This window comes from Marmota flaviventris, chromosome 2 (genome assembly GCF_047511675.1).
Source record: "Marmota flaviventris isolate mMarFla1 chromosome 2, mMarFla1.hap1, whole genome shotgun sequence".
NCBI lineage: Eukaryota > Metazoa > Chordata > Mammalia > Rodentia > Sciuridae > Marmota > Marmota flaviventris.
In genome coordinates, this window is record NC_092499.1 from 81,407,537 (window position 1) to 81,434,777 (window position 27,241).

The window sequence follows — 27,241 nt, forward strand, 5'->3', positions numbered from 1 at the left end:
ATGGATGGAGGAAATCAGTCCACAGTGTCAGAATTTGTGCTTCTGGGACTTGGCCACTCATGGAGTATGCAGGTCTTACTCTTCATGATATTTTTGCTGCTTTACGTGATCATTGTATCTGGAAATATTGTCATTGTGATCTTAATCATCACTGACCCTCATCTCCATTCCCCCATGTACTTCTTTTTGGCCAACCTGTCCTTTGTTCATGTTAAGGTCTGTAAACAAGTCAAGGTGGCACCTGGCATTTTGCCAGAGGGAGTGGTTTGTGAAGTAACGCCAGCGAGCCATTAAGTGTGGAGATTCCTTATTGGTTGACTGCTGTATCTAGTTTATGTAATTAAGATAAGCTGTGTGTAATGTATATATACCCCTCCTGTCCTACAATAAAGGGTTCCCACTCCTGCTGTATCATTGTACACAAGTTGCTCGTCACCCCCGGTAGGTTATTTTGCTGCAGCCGGACTGCGGCATGTTGATATGTGGCTTTCCTCAGTCACCACTCCTAAGATGATCACAGAATTTCTCAGAGAGAACAAAACCATTTCCTTTGCAGGTTGCATGTGCCAAATCTTTTTTGCCCATTTCATTGCAGCAAGTGAGATGGTGCTTCTGGTGTCCATGGCCTATGACTGCTATGTGGCCATCTGCAAACCACTTCATTACTCCACCATTATGAGCCTGCAAAGGTGCACTGGGCTGGTGGTTTCTTCCTGGACTACTGGCTTTGTGCATGCCATGAGTCACCTGGCTGTGATAGTGCAGTTGCCTTTCTGTGGCCCCAGGGAAATAGACAGCTTCTTCTGTGATATGCCTCTGGTGATCAAGCTGGCCTGCATGGATTCCTATAATTTAAACATTTTAATGAATGTTGACTGTGGGTTTGTGGCTGTAACCTGCTTTATCCTCTTGCTGATATCCTACGCATATATTCTTCTCAGTGTTTGCCTGTTGGGACTTGTCTGTGCCTTCTTTGAAGCTGTAGCCATTATTGGGCGTTAAGAAAAGTGGCCTCATGATATCTCTGGGTAAGTCTTCTGTATATGTGACCACACGAAAGCTGGGTATGGTTTCCACATGCATAACAGGATTAAATTAGAATATGTCTCTGGGGTAACAGGGATGTGCTTGTTCCCTATAGGCTCCCACTACTTCTTCTGCTCTACTTCCTCTTTACTCTGCTATAAAAATCACCTTAGAGGCAATAAAGATTGAGATTTGCTGTGCCTTCAAGGCTGACACAACTCCTAGCTCAGTGTGGTTTGTTCCCAATCTTGGGTGGGGACTGGGTCGTAACACCCTCTTGCTCAGCCCCTCGAGATGACAGGCTGGTCCTGCCTGTCTCCCACGTACACTTGTCTCAGGGAGCAACATTTGCCAGAGATCTAAAACTGGTGCATCTAAAGCCCTGTCCACCTGCAGTGCCCACATCACAGTTGTGGTGATTTTTTGTGCCCTGTATCTTCATTTATGTGTGGCCACTCAACATCACCTGGTTGGACAAATTTCTTGCTGTATTTTATTCTGTTTTTACACCTCTCCTCAATCTAGCCATTTATACATTAAGAAATAAAGAGATAAAAAAGGCTTTGAAAAGACTCAGGAGTTATTATGTAGGTTCCCAGGAAAAGGCTTAATGCCCAGAAATTCATTGCATGTACTTTAAATTGACAATATGCTGACCTTATAATATAGTTTAAAATTCAAGGAATATATTTTATAGCTATAAATAGTTCCAGTTTCCAGATACATCTGTAGATTTGAGGCAATGCAGAGATTTTAAATTTTACTTATCAGCCAAAGTTGTGAATTATTTCCCTAAAATCCATACAAGAACAATCTTTCATTATGGAAAAATTATCTTTTCAGTCTTTCGACACCACTAATAATATGAAAAAGAACCTGCAAGCAAGCATAGTGACTTTAGTGTTCATCTGCAATACAACATGCATCAGTATAGGACACCAAATAAAACCTCATTGTGTGTGAACCACATTAGGCATGTCTGCCAAAATGGTGTGGATTTTTCTTGGTGGGACATGAAAGCATTCTAAAATAAGATTCTCATCTTTGTTCATAGCTGTGTGAATATACCACTTTCAACTTATACACATATATAAGTGAGTTTTATGGTATGGAAATTCTATCTCAACAAGACTTCTCTTTAAAAATCCAATTCTAGGTGTATACACATGGAACCTATCAAAACATGAAAGCTATTTATTTTAGTTTATACAGTGCTCAGGCTTTTTCTTCCTTTGTTAGGCCTAGCATGACCCAGGGGTTTCACTGGAACTTCAGTTATCCTCTTGGAGAGGGAGTCAGGTGCAAACAAAAGGGTCTTCTGTTGCCTGAAGCTTCTTTGAGCAGGGTGAGGTTCTGGCTCTTCTAAGGTAGGGAGACTGCTGGGGTAAATCTTTCATGAGCAACATCCAGTTGTTCCCACACTTTGGACTTCTAGGTTTTCTCTGCCAGTGCCCTGATCTGAGCATAACACCCATATCTGGACTAAGAGCTTATACATTTCTGGAGCTGTGTTATTGCATTAGATGTTAAATGTAGGTAAGTACTATACCTTCACCACAGGAAATAAGCTTCTGTATTTTTCGTACCAAATATTTCTTCAGGCCCTTACACTGGACCTTTAAGTACTTGTTTGTAGCCTTCTGTTCACTATTCCTCTGAAGGGAGTCCTACAGTTTAGCAAAGAGTAAACAACTACCCTACAGGAATGGAGTAGCTATTCCTAATCTTTGAACACCTGAATCACTTCCCTGCAGGGGTATTCATTTCGAAATGAATATTTTTTCCAGTGAGGCTTGGTGGTAGGCTAAGGCAGGAGGATTGTGGTTTCAAGGCCAGACTGGGCAACTGGAAAGAAACTAAATTTAAAAACAAGACTAAAAACAAAGATCAAAAATATTTTTTTTTTTCCCCAGGACCATCAGTGAAATCTTTTAACAATCAGGAATCTTCTTCCAGAACTGGGGTTCCATATATTCCCTGCGACTGATTCTTACTTGTCCACCAAGTTGCAAGTATAGAGATATGTCTAGAACATTATTTATGTTGATAAGGAGATATTTAAAACAAGAGTAAATTCTGTCAAAGTTTTATTTAACAGGAATTCAAAAATAGAGAAACAAATATTTAATGATAGAAATAAGAATAGTCATTCTTTCCAGTGATACTAGCTGCAAAGTGGATTAAGGAAACTTTTAACTTTGAGAAAAAATATTTTGTAGTTGATAAATGTGATAATTTCAGGTACATTTATGAGGGAAAAATTTAATCTTTTCATTTAAGAGTTTGAACCTTAATATCTGCAAATTAATTCTCATAAAATAACAGGAAATATGAATGGCAAAACAAAAAAAAAGTACTGGTTTAAAATAGTTTAAAATGTTCAGGGTAGATCTTTTCAATATGTAGACAAAAAAAAATTGGCACATGGTAGATATAGTACTAATTATTAAAAAGCAGTGTCTTTATTTCATTATCATAACCTCTTTTGAAAAATCTCCCCTGAGGTACTTTCTAGCCAACTCTATATCATGATAGCCAGTGTCTCATTATATTCTCCAAGGTCAAAGCAGGCAAAGGGGAATGGAATTCTTGTTTGCTGGGCTTAGGGAACATCTTGTTATTTATTTGTAGTTTTTCATTTTCATCCTTTGTCTTAACTTGTAATTTGTATGTAACTGTGTCACATGTGTTAAATTTAAACCATGAATGTATTTTAATTAATAGTGTTTTCTAATTTGCTATTTCTCTTTCTTTTTGTAAAATTTTCTCCATATTATTTTTAATGGTTTAAAATAATTCATTGTAGTTATGTTTCCTAATCTAGTTAACTAATAAACAATGGAGTAAAGCACACTCTTGCAATCAAATTATTACACACATCCTTATTTCCCTCGTTTGCCCCCCCCCCCCAGGTGCTGGGCATTAAAACTAGGGCTTCACACTTGCCAGGTAAACACTCTACACCAAGTAACATCCCCTTGTTCTTAATTTCTTTTTTCTATTTAATTGATTTTATTTTTTTAAATACACGACAGCGGAATGCATTACAATTCTGATTACACATATAGAGCACAATTTTTCATATCTTTGAATATAAAGTATGTTCACGCCAATTCATGTCTTTTTACATGTACTTTGTTTTGTTTTGTTTTTGCATTACAATTCTTATTACACATATATACCACAATTTTTCATAGCTCTGTTTGTATATAAAGTAGGTTGACACCGAATTCATGTCTTCATACATGTACTTTGGATAATGGTGTCCATCACATGCAATCATCCTTGGTAATTCCCTGCCTCCTCCCTTTCCCTCCCACCCCTTTTCCCTACCTAGAATTCATCTATTCCTCCCATGCTCCCCCACCCTATCCCACTCTGAGTCAGCCTCTTTATATCAGAGAAAACATTTGGCATTTGTTTTTTGTGGGGGGATTGGCTAATTTCACTTAATAATTTGCTATTTCTTTGCAACAAAATTAATTTCATTGCACCAATAAATTATTTTTTTATGTAATCTTTGTCTTTACTGGCACAAAGGCTTGAATCAATTACCATTCATTTTTATTTAGACCAAATTCATTATGGTTTAAAACACATAATTACAATTTCATTGAGAATAAACAAAGATGAATGGGTAACAGAAGCAAGACCAGAGATTCAATTTATCTAAAGATGTACTGGTGTTCCATTAAAAATAGAGGTTGCACCTCATGATCCAATGTGGAAAGGCGGTAGACATGGCTACTTCTTTCAGATTCAAATGTCTCCTACAATCATCTATCTGGTTCCTTCTTCACTACTAAAGTGACTTTTAATTTTAGAACTTAAAGACTGGTTTTTGAGTTATAATTCTTAGATCTTGAATAGTTTTCTTTAATAGGAAATTGGAAATGATAAAACAATACACTTTTTCATAGGATCAAACATCCACCTAAAATAAATAAATACAGAAAAAAAATGAAGGAAGTATAGGTAATACATATCTAAATAATATTATGGATCCTAAAAGAAACAAACGATCATTGTAAAACAATGAAGTATGGCTAACTTCAAAATCACATGATAATTTAAGAACTAAAGAAGAAAGAAAGTTTCAGAAAGCATAGAGCTAACTTGAACTGTGGAGGACATGCTATAGTGGGGCTCAGAGAAGGTAGGTGCGTGGGAGAGACAGGTAGAACAGAACCTCCTAGCTAAGCCTTTGATGTGCATTGCTGCCTCTGCTTCAGCCAGCCAACACCAAATTCACACCCGAAGCAACAGCATCTGCTCAGCTTTACCAATGTGAATTTAGGCTTTCTGGGTTTCTTTCCTATTTATATCTCGCCCTCTTCCAGCTTAGGTGGTGGAAACGGGGTTCCCCTTGGTGGAATGGGCTGGGTGAGAAATAAAAGCTAAGAGAAATAAAACAGCAAAAAATCACAGAACACAGAAAGTAATTTCAAGAGTGGGGGCAGGACGGGCACTTCGATCATACAGATCAAGCTTCTATACTGACAAAATGGAGCCCGCGCCTGCTTTATTTATATTAGGAAATAGCAAAGGCCTTCCATAGAATGTTCTTCATCAAAAAAGGTTAAAGATAGGTTGTCCAGTTCCCAACAGGTTACACCCATCTCCTGAGCTACTATGGGGGGACTTCCTAGCAGAGCAGAGATAGAAATCACATGCATTGGGCAATCTATTGGGAGGGCCACGGGTAGTTGGATAGTTCACAATACCAAACCAAAATCTCCCTGGCCACCATTGCTGGAGAACACCCTCATGTAAATCACAGATGGCTTCCCACACTTATATCCCCTTCAGACTCCTGGGTATCAACTCCTTTCAACATTAGTAACTTATTATTACATAAAACAAGATTTTGAGTCACACATTCTGTTACACTGTCAAAAACTCTCTGACTTTTCAAAAATATTCAATTCAACTTGTCCCATTTATGCCTCATTTTCTCTCCTGAGTAAAAGAGTCTGTTTGCTATATATCTTGAAAAGATGGAAATGGTTTATTTATTAAAATTAACTGCAGCTACTGCTTCTTAAATTACAAACTGAAATAACTCATTTTACTAAAATTAAAAATGTGAAATATATAAATTATAAAATAATCACCCCTAATAAAGAAGTTCTTCATTAGACTTGTAAGCTCTACTGTTTTAATTGGGTAGGAATATAGTTGGTCAGCCATGTATTGCTGCAGAAGATGATTATCTATCATTAAGAAAATGGAAGTTCGGGGTGGGATTGTGGCTCAGTGTTAGAGCGCTCGCCGAGCACAGGTGGGACCCGGGTTCGATCCTCAGTACCACATAAAAATAAAGGCATTATGTTGCGTCCATCTACACCTAAAAAATAAATAAAATCTCTTAAAAAAAAGAAAGAAAATGTAAGTGTCACTCAAGCAAAACTTTGACAAATTTTAGAGGAGAACACCAGACCAAAGGATTCCATATTTAGGGAAACTGTCAGTGATGGTCTGTGTATTTGTAGTCTCCTTAACTCAGGTTGAAATTAATTCTCAAAGCTATATAGTATTTTGCAGTGGGGCTTTTTGGAGGTTGGTAGACCAGATCATGAGGGTGGGGCCTCCATGACTGCATTATAATAATAGGGAGAGAGACCCAAGGTAGAAAGCTTGTTCTATCTCACATGCAGACAGTCCACAGAACAAGAAGGACCTCAGTAGAGGCAGCTGCCTGATTTTGCACATCTCAACTTCAGAACCGTGAGCCAAATAACACATCATTACTCAGGAGAAGATCGGAGAGAAGAAGGTTGGGAAAAAGAAAAAAAGTAACTTTCAAAGCAACAAGGGATAGAGTCAAAGCATCAAGTGAACCCCTGTTACACTTTTACTATATTTGTAGGAATAGTTCATTTATTTTACATAAATTAAAACCTGATAAATTTCAGAAAAAAATAAGATGTACATGCAGGTGTCCACACTAATGCTGACCTTCAACTTATAGTTCTGATCATTTATTCTTCACACACACACGTACACATTTTGTTTTATAAGGAACCCAGCCTAATTCCATCTTAAGATTGGGAACCATCTCATCACAAAGTCATGAAAAATTAATTTCTGTTTTACTATAATTTACTAAGATTTCTAAACTTGTTTTGGATTCCTGCCCATGCATTGAACTCACCCATGCCTGGCTGTCCCTGACCAGATAACAACCCTCTCTGAAACCTCAGTGGCCCCTCAGAAGATCCAAGAGAAGGTGGTGAAGCGGGAGGACCTCTTTATTGTGAGCAAGTTGTGGTGCACCTTCTTTGAGAGGAAGCTTGTGAAGGAAGCCTGTCGGAAGACCCTCAAAGATCTGAAACTGGACTATCTGGATGTCTACCTTATTCATTGGCCCCCCAGGATTTCAGGCTGGGAAGGACTTATTCCCCAAAGATGATAAAGGCAACAACCTCATCAGTAAAGAAACATTCTTGGATGCCTGGGAGGTCATGGAGGAGCTGGTGGATGAGGGGTTGGTGAAAGCTCTTTGTGTTTCCAACGTCAACCACTTCCAGATGGAGAAGATCTTGAATAAGCCTGGACTCAAATATGAACCAGTGACTAACCAGGTCGAGTGTCACCCATACCTCATCCAGGAGAAACTGATCCAATATTGCCACTCTAAGGGCATCATGGTCACAGCCTACATCCCCCTGGACTTTCCAGATAGACCTTGGGCCAAACCAGAAGACCCTTCACTACTGGAGGACCCTAAGATCAAGGAGATTGCTGCAAGGCATAAAAAATCCCCAGCCCAGGTTCTGATCCGGTTCCATATCCAGAGGAATCTGGTGGGGTGATCCCCAAGTCTGTGACCCTAGAACGTATTCTTGAGAACTTTCAGGTCTTTGACTTCAAATTGAGTGATGAGATGGAGACCTTACTCAGCTTCAACAGAAACTGGAGGATCTGTGTCCTGGCTGACCAGGCTAATTTTCCGGACTATCCCTTCAATGCCGATTACTGAAGCTCATCTCCTGATGGATTCTTTCTCTTCACTGAAGTGGAATTTGCTCTCCCTGAGGCCCATTTTAGCTAAATTTATATGAAATTATATTGTGCTTGATCTTGTCAGAATCTAGGCAAATTTTTTTTAAAGTTATTAGTGTATTATAATTGTACATAATAGGATTTTTTGAATGCTCTAATCATCCATGCATGCAACATTAGTTGCTCAATCTCCTTCCCAGAACCTTCTTTCATTCTCCTCCTCCCTTCCCCTAAGCAAGGTTTTATTTAGATCCATATGTTGAACCAGGAAAAGACTTATCACAGGGAAGTATGACTCAGATGAGCAAATAACTATTTCTTCCACTTATTTGTCTGAACAAATGTTTGTTAAACAACAGAGTCTCTGCTACAATTGATGATGCAAAAATAGAAAGAATTAAAAAAATGAAAGTTAAAAAAAGAAATAAACCAAATTCAAATGGTCAAGGTTAAATGTTTTCACTCAAAGTGGAAGTAAGAGCAAAGTCAGTAAAAAGCTCCCATCTAAAAGATTTTGAGTTTTCTCCACACAGAAAAGATGAGGTTTGAGGAGGTAAATGTTTCACCTGATGTGATCATTACAGAACATATACATCTATCAAATGTTACTTGGTGTTCCATTCATACGTACAATGTTATATTTTTATGTACTGGTTAATTGACAAGTGGGATTACATCAAATTTAAAAGCTTCTGAAGCACAATGAAGAGAATAGTTAATAGACTGAAGAGACTACTTAAAAAGTGGGGGTAAATCTTTGGCAAGAATTTATCTGACAGAGAGTTAATTTCTATAACATATGAAGAACACAAACATAAAGAAAAGGAGCATTTCAATTAAAAATAGGCAAATGACATGCATAGACACTTCTCATAAGAAATAAAAACAGCCAGTAAATAATTATATGAAAAAAATCCTTGTGCAGTGGTGCACACCTGTAATCCCTGAGGCTCAGGATCCTGAGGCAGAAGGATCAGGAGTTCAAATCCAGCCTGAGCAAAAGTGAGATGCTAAGCAACTCAGTGAGGCCCTGTCTCTAAATCCAATACAAAATAGGGCTGGCAATATGATTAAGTAGTCAAGTGACCCTGAGTTCAATCCCTGGTACAAATTATATAGAGTGCTCACCTAGCATGTGTGAGGCCCTGGGTTCGATCCTCAGCACCACATTTAAAAATATTTAAAATAAAGATACTGTGTCCAACTACAACTAAAAAATGAATTTAAAACAAAAGAAAAACCAGGCAGAATTTTGAATGATTAAATATTTTCTTGTATTTAATTTTCTTAATTGAGAAATGGAATGTAACAAAGCGTGTGTGTATGTATGTATGTGTATGTATATATAGTTAGCCATCAGTGAAATGGAAGTCAAAGATAAAATGACATTCCATCTCACCCCAGGTAGAATGACTACCATCAAAACAACAACAACAACAAGATAGAAAATAATAGATGCTTTGAAGAATGTTGTGGGGGGGGGGGCAACACATTATTGCTTGGAATGTGAGTTAATACAGCTGCAATGGAAGGGTATAGAGCTTCATCAAAAATCTAAAAATGGAACTTCCTTACGATCCATTTATTCAAATCATAGGTATATATCCTTAAGAAATGTAGTAAGAGATACTGGCCGACCCACATTTATATCAATACTGTTCATAAACTATGTACAATAGATAAGACATGCAATCATTCTATGGACCCATCAACAGCTGAATGGATAAAGGGAATGTAGTATTTATGCCAGGGATTGTGATTCAGCCATAAAGCAGAAGGACATCCTATCATTTGTAGTAAAATGAATGGGAACAAGTGAGCAGCATGTTAAATACAACAAGGCACACAGACAAGTAGAGCATACTTTCTCTCACATGTAGAAACATGAGAAGAAAAAGTTGAAATCAGGAGAGAAATTATTAGTGATTGATAAGGAGGCAAAGGGAAGAAAGCAGAAGGATGAGGGGAGCGGGTAGAAAAGCAGATGGACATGATCAATAGTCAATGTATATGCATGTATAGAAATACCACAATAAGTATCACTAATGTGTACCATTAGTATTAGTAATTCTAAAAAGTAATTTTTAAAACCTTACACATGAATGCACACTAAAGTATATCTTTATAATGTTATAAAATTGCCTAACATGAAAAAGTTTCTCAGAGGTAGAGATTATTTGGACTAGTAAAGCTCTAAGATACTACTTTTAACTAATTCTAATGTACTATGTTATACACTGAGAAATGGGAGCCAAAGACAGTCTGTAATTATATAAAAAAGGAAATAAAAACTCCACAAAAATCCAAAATTAAGACTTGTCTTTCCAAGGATACTCCCCCGCTCCCCCTCCCTCTCTTTTCCAGCCCCTTCCTCTCTATCTGTCCACGACTTTCTGAGTTCACCCATCACTTTGGGCATTATCACTCTTTTCATCTTTACTTCTGTATTTTCATATGTATTTTTGTTTATTTGTCTCTTCTGTGCTTTCTTTCCAGATACTGATATATTTAACTTTTACTACTGAGGATCTACTCTACAGATATATTTTTCATGGAAGATTACTTATGTATATTCAAAGTTATTAGCAGCATAGACTTTAATAGGAAATAAACCCCTACAAATATCATCTTCTTTCCTTTACTCTTTTGTTCACTTTTCATCACCTACTATTGCCTTCCTGTCTGAACTTGACAAACATTTGAATGAAAGAATACTTGACTGAATATTGTATTTACTTTGTAAAATTAAAGTTCCTTATTTTAGTTTTAATGTGGTTCAGAATAATGCCATGGTTCTTTTTCATGTATAAGAAAAACTAGGAAGGGCTGGGATTGTAGCTTAGTGGTAGAGTGCTCACCTAGCACGTGTGAGGCCCTGGGTTCCATCCTCAGCACCACATTTAAAAAATTTTAAAATAAAGATACTGTGTCCAACTACAACTAAAATAATAAATTAAAAAAAGAAAAACTAGGCATAGTTTTGAATGATTAAATATTTTTTCTATTTAATTTTCTTAATTGAGAAATGGAATGTAACAAAGCACATTTTTTGAAAAAAAAGTATAACTATCAATACAAAATGTGCAATAGATTATTATTTTATTTGAGAGGACAAAGACCTAAAGGAATTGGTCTCCAAGACACCATGAAGGTCTTTAGTTAAGCATAATTAGTAATTTCTGACAATTCATTAGAAACCTAATGTATTCTCTTCATCTTACTCTTTTGCACCAAAAAATGCAGATACTATGATATTTATTATTGATTCAGGACCACTATTTAACTTCCTAGATAAGATCTATGACTTCTTATCCCAGATATGAGTTACATATCTAAAATAACCTGTCTAGGCTTACTGCTTTCATTATGCCTGATTAACATCTGACATTCTAATATCACTGCCGCTAACAAATTGTCAAATATTACACAGATACATGTAATCCTATTCTTGTAGCAGCACAATCAAAATAGCCAAGTTATGGAACAAGCCTAGATATCCGTCAACATATGAACAGATGAAGAAAATATGGTGTATATACACAATGAAGTTTTATTCAGTTATAAAGAAGAACAAAATTATGTCATTTAAAGGAAAATGGATGGAACTAGAGAGTATAATGTTGAGTGAAATAATGCAGACTCAAGATTAAGGGCCAAATGTTATCTCTCATATGTGGATACTGGAGAGAAAAAACGAAGAGAAAAAGAGATTACAACAAAATAAGACAGACTAGTAGAGAAGAAGATGTTCAAAGGGATGAGTACAGGGAAAGGACAGGTACTAGGAAGTGAAATTTACCACAGTATGTTATGTGCATGTAGAAATATACCATACTTCTAAGGACATCAAAGACATTTTGTTATATTTCAGATCTCTTAGACTGAGTATGTTTGCTAATGCATGTGGGACTATGTGTTTGTGTGTTCATCAAATATATCCTCCTGTATTTTAACTACTTATTCTATAATATTATAACATTCTTGCACAGCTACTGTGCATAAATTATCATGATATAACTCTAAAACATTTTCATCAGGATAAATATATCCTCATGTATTTTATGTAAATTTCCACTGTACCTTTCTGCCTCTAACAGTTTCCTTGTCTGGATATTTTACACAACTGTTTTGTGTTGTCTTCTTCTTTCATACAGAATAGTCTTTTTCAGCTTCCTTCCTATTGTATCATGTATCAACATTTTACTGCTCTTCTTTTCTTTTCTTTTTTTGGCCAAATTGTATTTGTGTATTTCATAGCACTTTAAAAAAGTATTAAATGTAACTAAAAATCAAACCAGCATCTGTATATTTCACATTGCAGTAATTTATTCTAATCAGTAGTCATTTCTCTTCCATATAATCCACTACAACTGTGAACTATGTATTCTCAAAGTATTAATTATGTATTTGTTAAGTGTTTTTATATTAGAATAACACAAACACATGATTTTAAAAAACATCTGTAGTAAAAGAGAGAAATTCTACTGATTTCAGCACTCCAAAATATTACCTTGTTACCCTCCATCCCAGAATGAATAGTTTCTACCTTAGAGACTAGTATATAGACTAAATATTATTTCTCCATTTCTCCAACATGATTGTAACTCTTATTTAGATAAAACTTTAGACAGAAAAGGTGACTTTTTTTTTGGTACTGGAATTGAACTCAGGAGCACTGGACCACTGATTGACATCCCCAGCACTATTTTGTATATTAGTTAGAGACAGGGTCTCAATGGGGTCTCACTGAGTTGCTTAGTGCCTCACAGTTCTGAGCTGGTTGTGAACTCACAATTGTCCTGTCTCAGTCTTCTGAGATATTGGGATTACAGGCATGCACCACCTCTCCTGGCTAAAATGGGAATTATTAAGTCAAACAAAGTCATGATTTGTCATTTAATGCCTTGATGAAATAGTGTCAGTTAATGAAACACCAATACTTTCCTAATCAGTTTTGACAGAGGTATACACACTCATTTAATCACTTGCTAATGAGACCAAAGAAGGAAATACATTGCAAATTAACTGCAACTAACTTTAATTTAATTATCTCTTAAATGAGTATATTATATATTGTATATGGCCAATACCAATGCACTCTGCTTTAATTATATTACTTAGGGGGGATCCAACATGGCGGCCGGCAAGGAAGCAGCACTTTCAGTATCTCCACATTAACCGGATCAGAAACACCCATTAAAACAGCTACATTCTACCTACTGAGGAACTTCTAGCAAAATTCCGCTGAAAGGAGACCTGCCAGGAATTAGTAAGTTATATTAGAGGTGACAGTTGGCCCCAGACAAGTGAATCTTGGCCGGCCACGCGGGCGCAGAGGTCCAATCCCGCAGCCACCACCCAACCGGCTCTGCAAGCGGCCCCCGGCGGCCCGGGGCAGCGAGAAGGGTCCCTGCCTGGCCCGGCAGACGGCCCCCGCCATCCCGGCTCTCCTGGCGGCCCCGCTCGCTCTGTGATCGGCCCGCCCGGCCCTTAGCCACGAGGCCGCTGCCTACCGGGTTCTACAAGCGGCCCCCGGCGGCCGGCGCAGCGAGAAGGGTCCCCGCCTGGCCTGGCAAACGGCCTACGCCCTCCTGGCTCTGCTAACAGCCCCGCCCACCCGGCAAACGGCCCCCCGCCCTCCCGGCTCTGCTAACGCCCGGCCCGCATGGCTAACGGCTCCCTGCCCCCCGGCTCTGCAAACGGCCCCGCCCACCCGGCAAACGGGCCCCCGCCCTCCGGGCTCCGGGTTCTGCTGGCTCCCCGCCAGCGGCCAGCGCCGGCCCGGCTCTGCAGGTGGCCCCGCCCCCACTGCGAACGGCCCCGCACACCCGGCAAACGGCTCCCCCCCTGAGACGACGTGAAGGAAATCTAACCAAGCCTTTATGAAATAGCGAACTGGGAACTAAAACCAGAGATTGTGTCAGACCAGAGACAAGCCAGTTCCACCCCTCCCTTCGGACACTCCAGCAAGGAGGCAGGGGCCCGCCATAGCAGAGAGGGGAAGTCACCAAAGTTCGGCCAAAGAGATTCCTTCCCAGCGGAATCTACTTTAGCAGGTGTGTGACTCCCACCCGCATCAGATACAAACAACTGGGAAACTTCAAAATCTCTCCGTGGGTGTGACTGTAAGGGCCAAAGGACTCTCGACCCCCAACTCCCAATACTGCCAGTGACGTGGGCATGACTGTAGGGGCGGAGGGAAGCAGAGATGACTCCCCACCCCCAACTCCCCCAACCGCCAACTGAGAGGGCGTGACGGTAGGGGCGGAGGGAAACAGAGGACACTCCAGACCCCCAACTCCTCCTACCGCCAGCGGAGTGGTCGTGATTGTAGGGGCTGAGGGAAGCAGAGGGGATCCTCAACCCCCAACTCCCATTACCACCAGTGGCGACACCAATGGTCTTAGCCGCCAGACTCCGAAGGTGTGCCCACCAAAGGGGTCCGGAAAAATTAAACTATTGACTCCCAGAACACAGCTCCACAGCACTGGGGCTTAGATGAATGACAGAGAGAGTGCTCAGTCGTTAGGGAAATAGAGCACCCAGAGGGGCTGAAAGTGTAACCAAATCCTTGGAGAACCTCCTCCGATGCACAGGACCTGGCTGGCTGGCAGGAGGAAGGGGAGGAGGGGCCATAGAAGTGAAACGGCTCTGGACCAACAGGATTGAGAGACTCCCAGGAGCCACCTTACAGGGATTGCTGTTGACACATTGAGGGCAAATCTCAGCCCAGAGGGCACAGCTTTGCCTACGGGAAGAGAAGAAAATGGATCTCTAAGACCTAATTTTATTTCTTATTTTATTTTATTTTTTCTCTCCTTTTTTCCCTCTTTCTCTCCCCTTCCAAGTTTTATTGTTCTTTCCATTCTCCTCTATGCTATCTAACTCCCCCTCCTTCTTTCTTTTCAAGAGCACCTTCCTTCCCCTTCCCCCCAACTTTCATCCCAAGCATTACGTCCTCCATTTCGTGTAACTGTCTAAATGCAAACAGGTGAATGTTTCGAGGCCGTCTATAGTGCTCCTAAATACCTAGCTACTACCAACACCCTGATCCAATTGACGGTTAGCATCCCCCTTCAGTAGAGCAATCTTCTAAAGTAGCCAAGACATACTAACCCTTATACCTTCATAGCACCTAACCTAAAGTCCTAAGAACAAAAAACAAATCACTATATGCATACAAAATCCAGAAGCCCTTTATAAATTGAATGAATCAGCTCTAAAGTACAATAAAGCCCAACATCTATAGGCATAATCTCCCACCACAAAGGAGAGACAACAGATATAAACAAAGCCAAAACAAATGTATAGGAGAAAGCAGTTACAAAGCAGTCAAACAGAGCTGGAAAGTAACGTGAACAACATGAAAAAACCAGGGAAAAAAGGAGTACAGATAATGCAGGACAACTTAAATCTACAGGAGGACCTAGAAGCATCAGAAATATGGACAGGGAAAGAAATCAAGGCATACCTAACTCAGATGGAACGGAATTTTAGAGAAGACATGAGACAGCAAATCCAAGAATTGAAAGTATATTTTGAAAACCAACTAAACAAACAAATTCAAACTGCAAAGAACGAGCTTTACCAGGAGATAGAGATCTTTAAAAAAAAACCAAACAGTGATTTTAGAAATGCAAGAAACCATAAACCAGATTAAAAATGCTAACGAGAATATTACAAATAGACTAGATCAAGTAGAAGTCAGAACATCAGATAATGAAGACAAAGTTTATCAACCTGAAAAGAATATAGTCAATACTGAAAAGATGCTTAAATCTCACGAGCAATCTATCCAAGAGATATGGGATCTCATCAAAAAACCAAATTTGAGAGTCATTGGGATAGAAGAAGGCACAGAGATTCAAGCCAAAGGAATGGACAACCTATTGAATGAAATAATCCTAGAAAACTTCCCAGAGATGAAAGATGGAATGGATTGCCAAATCCTGGAAGCCTACAGGACCCCAAACATCCAAAACTGTAATAGGCCAACTCCAAGACATATAATTATGAAGATAGCCAACATACAGAACAAGGAGAGAATATTAAAAGCTACGAGGGAAAGGAGGCAGATTACATTCAGGGGTAAACCAATTAGGTTAACGGCTGATTTTTCATCACAGACTTTGAAAGCGAGAAGATCCTGGAACAATGTATTTCAAACGCTGAAAAATAATGCATTCCAACCAAGAATACTATATCCAGCAAAATTAAGCTTCAGATTTGACAATGAAATTAAAATCTTTCACGATAAACAAAAGCTAAAAGATTTCACAGCCAGAAAACCAGCACTGCAAAGCATTTTGGGCAAAATTCTACAAGAAGAGGAATGGAAAAACAGTGCCCAAAACCAACAGCGGGAGGTATCTCAGTAAAGGGGGAGGAAAACAACCAAAAAGTAAAAACTAGCCAAACTAAAATAAATAAATAAATAAACATGACTGGAAGTACAAATCATATTTCAATTGTAACCATAAATGTTAATGGACTAAACTCACCAATCAAGAGACACAGGCTGGTAACCTGGATCAAAAAAACAAATCCAACAACATGCTGCCTTCAGGAGACTCATATGATAGGAAAAGACATACACAGGCTGAAGGTGAAAGGTTGGGAAAAAATCATACCACTCACATGGCGCTCGGAAGCAAGCAGGAGTGGCCATACTCATATCGAATAAAATCAACTTCAAACCTAAGTTAATCAAAAGGGATAAAGAAGAACACTATATCCTGTTAAAAGGAACTATTCACCAACAATACATAACAATTATCAATTTATATGCACCAAATAATGGTGCAGCAACGTTCATAAAACAAACTCTCCTCAAGTTCAAGAGTCAAATTGACCACAGCACAATAATTATGGGTGATTTCAACACACTGCTCTCGCCATTAGACAGATCCTCCAGACAAAAGCTGAATAAAGAAACTATAGAACTCAATGACACAATCAATAACCTAGACTTAACCGACATGTATAGAATATATCAACCATCATCAAGTGGATACACGTTCTTCTCAGCAGCACATGAATCTTACTCAAAGATAGATCATATATTATGCCATAGGGCAACTCTTAGTAAATATAAAGGAGTGGAGATAATACCATGCACCATATCTGATCATAATGGAATGAAACTGGAAATCAATGAAAAATGAAGGAAGGAAAAATCCTGCATCACATGGAAAATAAACAATATGTTACTGAATGATCAATGGGTTACAGAAGACATAAAGGAGGAAATAAAAAAATTCTTAGAGATAAACGACAATTCAGACACAACATACCGGAATCTATGGGACACAATGAAAGCAGTTTTAAGAGGGAAATTCATTTCCTGGAGTTCATTCCTCAAAAAAAGAAAAAAAACAACAAATAAACGAACTCACACTACATCTCAAAACCCTAGAAAAGGAAGAGCAAAACAACAGCAAATATAGCAGAAGACAAGAAATAATTAAAATCAGAGCGGAAATCAATGAAATTGAAACAAAAAAAACCATTGAAAAAATTGATAAAACTAAAAGTTGGTTCTTTGAAAAAATAAATAAGATCGACAGACCCTTAGCCATGCTAACAAAGAGAAGAAGAGAGAAAAATCACTAACATACGGGATGAAAAAGGCAATATCACAACAGACAGTACAGAAATACAGAAGATAATTAGAAAGTATTTTGAAACCCTATATTCTAACAAAATAGAAGACAGTGAAGACATCGATAAATTTCTTAAGTCATATGATCTGCCCAGATTGAGTCAGGAAGACACACACAATTTAAACAGACTAATAAAAAAGGAAGAAATAGAAGAAGCCATCAAAAGACTACCAACCAAGAAAAGCCCTGGACCAGATGGGTATACAGCGGAGTTTTACAAAACCTTCAAAGAAGAATTAATACCAATACTTTTCAAGCTATTTCAAGAAATAGAAAAAGAAGGAGCTCTTCCAAATTCATTCTATGAGGCCAACATCACCCTGATCCCAAAACCAGACAAAGACACTTCAAAGAAAGAAAAAAACAGACCAATATCTCTAATGAACATAGATGCAAAAATTCTCAACAAAATCCTGGCGAATCGAATACAAAAGCATATCAAAAAAATTGTGCACCATGATCAAGTAGGATTCATCCCTGGGATGCAAGGTTGGTTCAATATACGGAAATCAATAAATATTATTCACCACATCAATAGACTTAAAGATAAGAACCATATGATCATCTCGATAGATGCAGAAAAAGCATTCGACAAAGTACAGCATCCTTTTATGTTCAAAACGCTAGAAAAACTGGGGATAACAGGAACTTACCTCAACATTGTAAAAGCTATATATGCTAAGCCTCAGGCTAGCATCATTCTAAATGGAGAAAAACTGAAGGCATTCCCGCTAAAATCTGGAACAAGACAGGGATGCCCTCTCTCACCACTTCTATTTAATTTAGTCCTTGAAATACTAGCCAGAGCAATTAGACAGACAAAAGAAATTAAAGGCATAAAAATAGGAAAAGAAGAACTTAAAATATCACGATTTGCAGACGATATGATCCTATACTTAGAAGACCCAAAAGGGTCTACAAAGAAACTACTAGAACTAAAAAATGAATTCAGCAAAGTGGCAGGATATAAAATCAACACGCATAAATCAAAGGCATTTCTGTATATCAGTAACAAAACTTCTGAAATGGAAATGAGGAAAACCACCCCATTCACAATATCCTCAAAAAAAATAAAATACTTGGGAATCAACCTAACAAAAGAGGTGAAAGATTTATACAATGAAAACTACAGAACCCTAAAGAGAGAGATAGAAGAAGATCTTAGAAGATGGAAAAATGTACCCTGTTCATGGATAGCCAGAACCAACATCATCAAAATGGCGATATTACCCAAAGTTCTCTACAGGTTCAATGCAATGCCAATCAAAATCCCAACGGCATTTCTGGTAGAAATAGATAAAGCTATCATGAAATTCATATGGAAAAACAAAAGACCCAGAATAGCAAAAGCAATTCTAAGCAGGAAGTGTGAATCAGGAGGTATAGCGATACCAGATTTCAAACTGTACTACAGAGCAATAGTAACAAAAACAGCATGGTACTGGTACCAAAACAGGCAGGTGGACCAATGGTACAGAATAGAGGACACAGAGACCAATCCACAAAATTACAACTTTCTTATATTTGATAAAGGCGCTAAAAGCATGCAATGGAGGAAGGATAGCATCTTCAACAAATGGTGCTGGGAAAACTGGAAATCCATATGCAACAAAATGAAGCTGAACCCCTTTCTCTCGCCATGCACAAAAGTTAATTCAAAATGGATCAAGGAGCTAGATATCAAATCAGAGACTCTGCACCTGATAGAAGAAAAAGTTGGCTCCGATCTACACATTGTGGGGTCGGGCTCCAAATTACTTAATAGGACGCCTATAACACAAAAGTTAATAACTAGAATCAACAAATGGGACTTACTCAAACTAAAAAGTTTTTTCTCAGCAAGAGAAACAATAAGAGAGGTAAATAGGGAACCTACATCCTGGGAACAAATCTTTACTCCTCACACTTCAGATAGAGCCCTAATATCCAGAATATACAAAGAACTCAAAAAATTAAACAACAAGATAACAAACAACCCTATCAACAAATGGGCCAAGGACCTGAACAGACACTTCTCAGAGGAGGACATACAATCTATCAATAAGTACATGAAAAAATGCTCACCATCTCTAGCAGTCAGAGAAATGCAAATCAAAACCACCCTAAGATACCATCTCACTCCAGTAAGATTGGCAGCCATTATGAAGTCAAGCAACAACAAGTGCTGGCGAGGATGTGGGGAAAAGGGTACACTTGTACATTGCTGGTGGAACTGCAAACTGGTGCGGCCAATATGGAAAGCAGTATGGAGATTCCTAGGAAAGCTGGGAATGGAACCACCATTTGACCCAGCTATTGCCCTTCTCGGTCTATTCCCTGAGGACCTTAAAAGAGCATACTATAGGGATACTGCCACATCAATGATCATGGCAGCACAATTCACAATAGCTAGACTTTGGAATCAACCCAGATGCCCCTCAATAGATGAATGGATTAAAAAACTGTGGCATTTATACACAATGGAGTATTACACAGCACTAAAAAATGACAAAATCATGGATTTTGCAGGGAAATGGATGGCATTAGAGCAGATTATGCTAAGTGAAGCTAGCCAATCCTTAAAAAACAAATGCCAAATGTCTTCTTTGATATAAAGAGAGCAACTAAGATCAGAACAGGGAAGAAGAGCATGAGGAAAAGATTAACATTAAACAGAGACAAGTGGGGGGAGAGAAAGGGAGAGAGAAGGGAAACTATAGAAATGGAAGGAGACCCTCATTGTTACACAAAATTACATATAAGAGTTTGTGAGGGGAAAGCGGGAAAAAAAAAACAAGGGAGAGAATTAAACAACAGCAGATGGGGTAGAGAGGGAAGATGAGAGGGAAGGGGAGGGGGGATAGTAGGGGATACGAAAGGTAGCAGAATACAACAGTCATTAATATGGTATTATGTAAAAATGTGGATGTGTAACCGATGTGATTCTGCAACTTGTATTTGGGGTAAAAAGTGGGAGTTCATAACCCACTTGAATCAAATGTATGGAAGATGATATGTCATGAGCTTTGTAATGTTTTGAACAACCAATTTTAAAAAAAAATATATTACTTAGGATAGTCAAATTCCTTTTTGTATTATTAAAAAATATCTGTGAGAAGGATATCATTTGGCTACCATTCTGACATTCAGAGAAGCAGATTTTAGGTATATGGTAAACAAAAAAAGGTCTACTAATTAGAATTTAAGAACAGGATATAGTGCCTAAACAGGATCGGCACCTGGTCATGTATATAACCAGGGTAATACTTCTAAATCAGGTCAAAGGCACAGATCTTGTTTTAAGTGCCTGATGACCAGTTTAGATTGAGAATTCATAAGACTATCTATGCAGAGCATGACATCAGAATTATCATTGCAATTCAGAAAACAAACAGAAAGATAACAAGCAAGAACTTGGGCTTCTGTAGGACTTGAAAAAAACACTTTGTTATGTGTCAATAAGGAGAAAGGACCCACACTTTGCCCATATTCTGACAATTAGAAACAGTGAATTAGCATTAACAACAAAGATTAGTCATCAATAACCCCAAAATGGAGAATCTTGCTAAAGTTTATGTTGTGTGTTAGTGAGTAAATTCCTAAGACATTGTAAGCAAAATAACTTTGAGTCCTACAGAAGCACAGTTATATAAAAAACTCATGGTTAAGTAGGAATGAAAGTGTAGTTAGAAGACCTGAGTCTTGGTGAGGAATGAGTAGAATGAAAGAAGGGTAAACTCAGGGTTCACACGAATTATGGGGCATAAGTTGCTTTCAGCTATGCTAATTTGGGATGTAGCATATATATATATATATATATATATATATATATATATATATATATATATATACACTAGGAAAGGATCTATTGAGCAGAAAAAGGTTGGTCATAACAGTTAACTGTTGAGGACCACAACCAAGTCAAGATGGCGCCTGGCACGTTGCCAGGAGGAGTGGTTTATGAAGTAACGCCAGTGAGTCATTAAGATGTTGAACATTCCTTAATGACTGACTGCTGTATCTAGATGATGTTAATTAAGTTAAGCTGTGTGTAATTAGTTAAGTATATATACCTCTGCTGTCCCATAATAAAGCGGCTCCCGCTGTTTCAAACTTCACAAGTTGCTTGTCACCCCCCCCCCCGGGTAATTTTGCCCACACAGACTGTAGCAGGTAACAATTTGCTTTTTGTGATTCTCCAGATTAGGAAGTGATGGACACAGGAAACAGCACAGTGGTCACAAAATTATTCCTCTTTGGTTTGACCCAATCTCAAGATACTCAAATCCTGCTCTTTGTGCTAGTCTCAATGTTCTACCTCATAATCCTCCCTGGCAATGTTCTTATCATTCTTACTATAAGATCAGATCCTAGACTTAATGCTCCCCTCTATTTCTTCTTGGGAAACTTGGCCTTCCTGGATGCCTCCTACTCCTTCATTGTGTCTCCCATGATGCTGGTTGACTCCTTCTATGAAAAGAAAGTAATTTCCTACAGAGGCTGCATCACCCAGCTGTTTTTCTTGCACTTCCTTGCAGCAGGAGAGATGTTCCTCCTTGTTGTCATGGCCTTTGACCGCTACATCACCATATGTTGGCCTCTACACTATGCAACAGTTATGAGCCCCAGGGTCTGCTATGCATTGCTGTTGGCTCTGTGGCTTGGGGGTTTTGCTCATTCCATTGTGCAAGTGGCCCTTATCCTGCACTTGACCTTCTGTGGCCCAAACCAGCTGGACAACTGTTTCTGTGATGTGCCACAGGTCATCAAGCTGGCCTGCACTGACACTTTTGTGGTGGAGCTCCTGATGGTCTCCAACAGTGGCCTGCTCACCCTGCTGTGCTTCCTGAGCCTTCTGACCTCCTATGCTGTCATCCTCTGCAGAGTAAAGGGACACTCCTCAGAAGGGAAGAGCAAGGATATCTCCACTTGCACCACCCACATTATCATTGTGTTCCTCATGTTTGGACCTGCCATTTTTATCTACACCCGCCCCTTCAGGGCTTTCCCAGCTGACAAAGTGGTTGCTCTCTTTCATACAGTCATCTTTCCTTTGCTGAACCCTGTAATTTATACTCTTCGCAACCAGGAAGTGAAAGCCTCCATGATAAAGCTGTTATGTCAGTACAGGGTGTTCTAAATGAAGTAGAAACATGAGTAAATCAACAGCAGACAAAGTCCAATAAAAATGAAATAAATTATTTATGCACTGAACGAATGAGTCATTTAGTAAATATACTATTACCGATCACTTTCAATTTTCAGGCTGTGTGGCATATGAAGGATATAAACAACATCCAGTTGTCCTAGGATTATATTCAAGTGAATAAATATAGGTAAAACTATTAAATCAGAAAAAATGTCAACAGCAGTGCTACACTCTGGATTGACTGGGGAGGTGCTAAATACCTTGCTTTTGATTGTCAATAAAACCAGCTGAATCCTTGGGATTCAGCTGATTCAAGATGATCTGAAAGTAGTAACCACACAATTACCTGAGATATTATAGGAAGAAAAGATGACTAATACAAGGATCCACAATTTTATAAGTTTGGTACATTTGAAGACCACAAGAATAACAATGTAGCTTAGTGGAGTTGAAGCATTTGCAAGTGGCAAGAATTGAAAAGAAGAGAGGTTGGCAGGTAAAACTCTCCTGAGGGATTTTCAGCCAAGAAGTTCACACCATTTAAACCTCAAATAAGTTCATAAAAGGCATTAAACTGGAGAGTATTAATGTTTTCTACTTGTCATAAGGAAAAAGGCTCAAGACTCTGGAGGAATATGGGAAATAAAATTTCATTAAGTAGAAAAAATTCATACTGTTAAGTAATTTTTATGGTGCCTTAATTAGTTTCAAAATTTTCCTAAATTTGAAAAGTATTGTGATTTTCCTCACTGTTGTTGTTAATCTTGGAGAGGAATTTGAGTTCCCTTCAAATGATTTCATCCTGAATGTAATTATGTTGGCTATTTGGTATGTTAATCTTTATTTAGTTATAGATGACTAAACCACTTCAATTTCTTTCTTTGTTTCTTTGTTTGCTTGGATGGGGGTAATACCAAGTATCCTATATTTGAAATAGTTGAATGGGTGGTAAAAGCAGCCTATGAACTTGGAATAAAGTTATATATATATATATATATATATATATATACAGCAAACTGGTCAATTGAAGAAATCCTGTCCTCATAGCAATTATTAATATGCAGAATACAGCAATTATTTTTCCATTTCAGGCTATAAGGTCACAAAACTGAAACTGTGTGTAATACTCAGGAAAATTGCTCAGAGCTTTTCTAGCACTAGTAGATAGTAGATATCTCCATATAGAATGGAAACCTTATATCCTGTAGTCCCTATGCCACTTCCCTGATTTCTGAATTTAAGACTTACTAAGTCAATCAGAGTTATAAGAAGACTTTATCCATGATGCCTCTGGAGAAGACAAAGTTGGATTCTCTCTTAAGAAGACTGGAAATCAGCTTCAACCTACAGTCTTCTTTGGATGAACAAGGGCTTTCTAATGGTTTGTTGTGAGGTGCTTCCCTCTGCATTGTAGGTTGCTGGGTAGCATCTCTGACCTCAACCTACTAGAGGTAATGTTTGCCCACACTTGAGACTCTCTGAGTTAAGAAGATTAGCTTCCTCATTTTGCAATTAGTACATGATCTAGTGCCTATGCAACTTATGATTTTTTAAAAAAATGTATTCATAGTATAATAAAAATCACTGGAAAATATTAGTATGCTATCTAAATATAATTTAAAAAATCATTTGTATGTATTTCTATACTATCCAGAGTATGAAAGAAAATAATATCATTAAACTAACTATGATGACTGTGTTCAAAATGGCAGAAAATAATGTATAAAAAAGATAAAAGGTTAGACACATGGCACATGCCTGTAATCCCAATGGCTTAGGAGGCAGAGGCAGGAGGATCATGAGTTCAAAGACAGCCCTAGCAGAGGCATGGCACTAAGCAATTCAGTGAGGCCCTGTCTAAATAAAATACAAAATAAGGTTGGGGTGTGGATAATTTTTCGGTGCCCCTGAGTTCAAACCCCGTCCCCCCAAAAAAAGGATAAAATAATTTCAACAGAAAATTATAATTCAAGAAGTCATCAACTAAAATTCTATTAATTAAAAATTGTTAATGTAAGAATTCATCACGACTTTAAAATTGATTAAACACAGGAAACTGCAAAAAAGTTAGCTAGAAATAAAGTGAATAAAAAATTTCAAATGAAATGCAAATTGGATAAAAAGGAAAATAAGGAAAGGATATTAGAAATATGTAAGATACAATGGAAATGACCTACCTATATATAGTTGACATCCAAGTAGTGTGGGAAAAAGAGAAAATGGAAAGAGGCAATATTTGCAGAGAACTTCTACAAAGTGATAAACGGAATCAACATGGACCATGGACCACAAGTTTTTGGTCCATAAGCAGAATAAAGTTTTGAGAAAAAAGACCCAAACACATGAATGTAAAGCAGATAAAAGTCAATGATAAAGAGACTCTTAGAAGCCACTGATAGAAAGGAGCACATATTGACTTGAAAGGATAAAGAGTAAGGATAGCTTTTCCTCCATAAAACAAACATGGAAATCAGAGTACAATGATACCTTGAAACTGCTGAAAGATGACAAAACAAGTCAAATAATTGTTATTAGATAAAGAAAACCGTTTAAGTTAAGAGAAGACATTTTTAGACAGAAAATCTGTTGTCTGGGAATTTGTACTAAATCAGTATTAGGAGTAGTTCTTCAGTAAAGAGACCCTAATCCTGAAAGGAAACAATAAATTAAATGAAAGAATACGTTAATTGTCAAGTTGATACATGTAAATAAGTATAGACTGACTATTGACAGTACAAACAGTAGTGTACTTTAAAGGTTTTATCATACATATGTACAGTACATACATACAGCATGTATGTAATATATACATATTATACATATTGTGTGTCTGTATGTACACATGACAAGAGTCATGAACAATGAAAGAAACAATAAACAAGGAATTTAAGTGTTCTATGATTCTAATATATTAAAATATTTGGTCAAACTAATACTTTGAGTAGAATCTCTGGATATATGTTTAATCTTTATGAAATCCTGTAAAATACTAATAAGAAGTCTTCTAACTGTAAAATTCAGGACAAGTTTTGAAAAGGATTATTTTGCCTGAAAACAGCTAGAAAGAAGAATGAAAGAGTGTCTGAAATAAGAAAAAAACATATAGAAAAGTAAATATACTACAAAAAATAAACATTAAAAGCTTCATTTAAATTCTGGAATTGCTAAACTTCAAGCATGAATGCTTTCACATACTTAATAAATAGGTAGAAAAAAGTTGAAATAAAAGGAAAGTTTGAAATAAAATACAGTTGTTGTTTGTTGTTCATGGGTTCCATATTTGTTTATTTGCCTACTCAGGAAATTTATCTGAAATCGCAAGTCAACATCTGTTATGCTTTTGGAGTGATTTGAGGACATGCAGAGAACAGCAGAAACAAAAACAAAAATACTTGAAACACCCTGCATGTGCACTCCCAGCTAAGGTGGCACAAAGTGACACTGAGTTTTCTTTCAGCTCTCTTCCTGTAACAAGTGTCCTTTTCACAGTCTGTTCACAGCACTGTTTTCCATGTATTTACAGTTATTGTTGGTGATTCTGCTGTTTAAAGAGCGCCCATCAGAGTGCTAAGAATGTTCCAAAACACAAGGAGTCTGTGATATGCCTCAGGGACCAAAGCTTGTATTAGTTAAGCTTCATTCAAGCAGGAGTGATGCTGGTGGCAGTGAGGTCCTTTTAAAACAGGAGTCTTTAAAAAAAATAAGCACAGATAAAACAAAATCATGTATTGATTGTTTGATGAAAATGTTGAGACCAGAGATTTGTAGAAAGATATGTTGCATTATTCTCTAAATTATTGTCATTTATTAATAAACATTAATGATTAATTATAATGTTATATTATATAATATAAATAAAAGTTTCTTTTAGGCAGCCATTTTTTAAAGTTAGATAAATAATAAGACTGTAAGGATAAAATACTTTAGAAAATCACAGAATGTTACCACTATAAAATATTGGTGATCTCATTACAATCCTTAGAACTTAAGAGGAGCAACAGATGAGAAAATTTAATCTTCCTGAAAACAGTAAAAAAATGGGTAATTACTTAACACTTATTAATCTAGAAATATTTAAATAGTGAGACACTGTCTTTCAGTTCCATGAGCTTCTGTAAGTCTACATTCTTTTTTGTACAGTATGTTTTTCAGAGATACAGAAAATCCAGAGGCAATAGCTGAATCTTTCAAACTTCTAGAACACAAAAATAAAGAAAATGCTGTGATATCACTCTGGCCAATATTTTTTTGAATATGACCACAGGAAAACAAACAGAAATAGAAAGGATTGAGCCAAATTAAAAAATTCTGCAAAGTAAAGAATTCAAGTAAGAAAATATTCTAGAGTGTGAGAAAATATTGGCAACACATACACATCTGATAAAATATAGAAAAATCTCAAACAACTCAATGTTAAGAA

The 27,241-nt window shown here is 37.6% G+C and overlaps 1 protein-coding gene and 2 pseudogenes across 1 annotated transcript; all 3 read left to right on the forward strand.

Moving 5' to 3' along the window:
- On the forward strand, nucleotides 1-1,637 carry LOC139704620 (olfactory receptor 4K3-like; annotated as a pseudogene).
- Nucleotides 1,638-2,001: 364 nt separating this feature from the next.
- LOC139704621 (aldo-keto reductase family 1 member B10 pseudogene) lies at nucleotides 2,002-8,008 on the forward strand (annotated as a pseudogene).
- Nucleotides 8,009-21,885: 13,877 nt separating this feature from the next.
- Nucleotides 21,886-22,812, forward strand: LOC139704551 (olfactory receptor 4N5-like). Its single transcript, XM_071607303.1, has one exon. The coding sequence runs from the start codon at nucleotides 21,886-21,888 to the stop codon at nucleotides 22,810-22,812; it is 927 nt and encodes a 308-aa protein (XP_071463404.1).
- The last annotated feature ends 4,429 nt before the right edge of the window (nucleotides 22,813-27,241 follow it).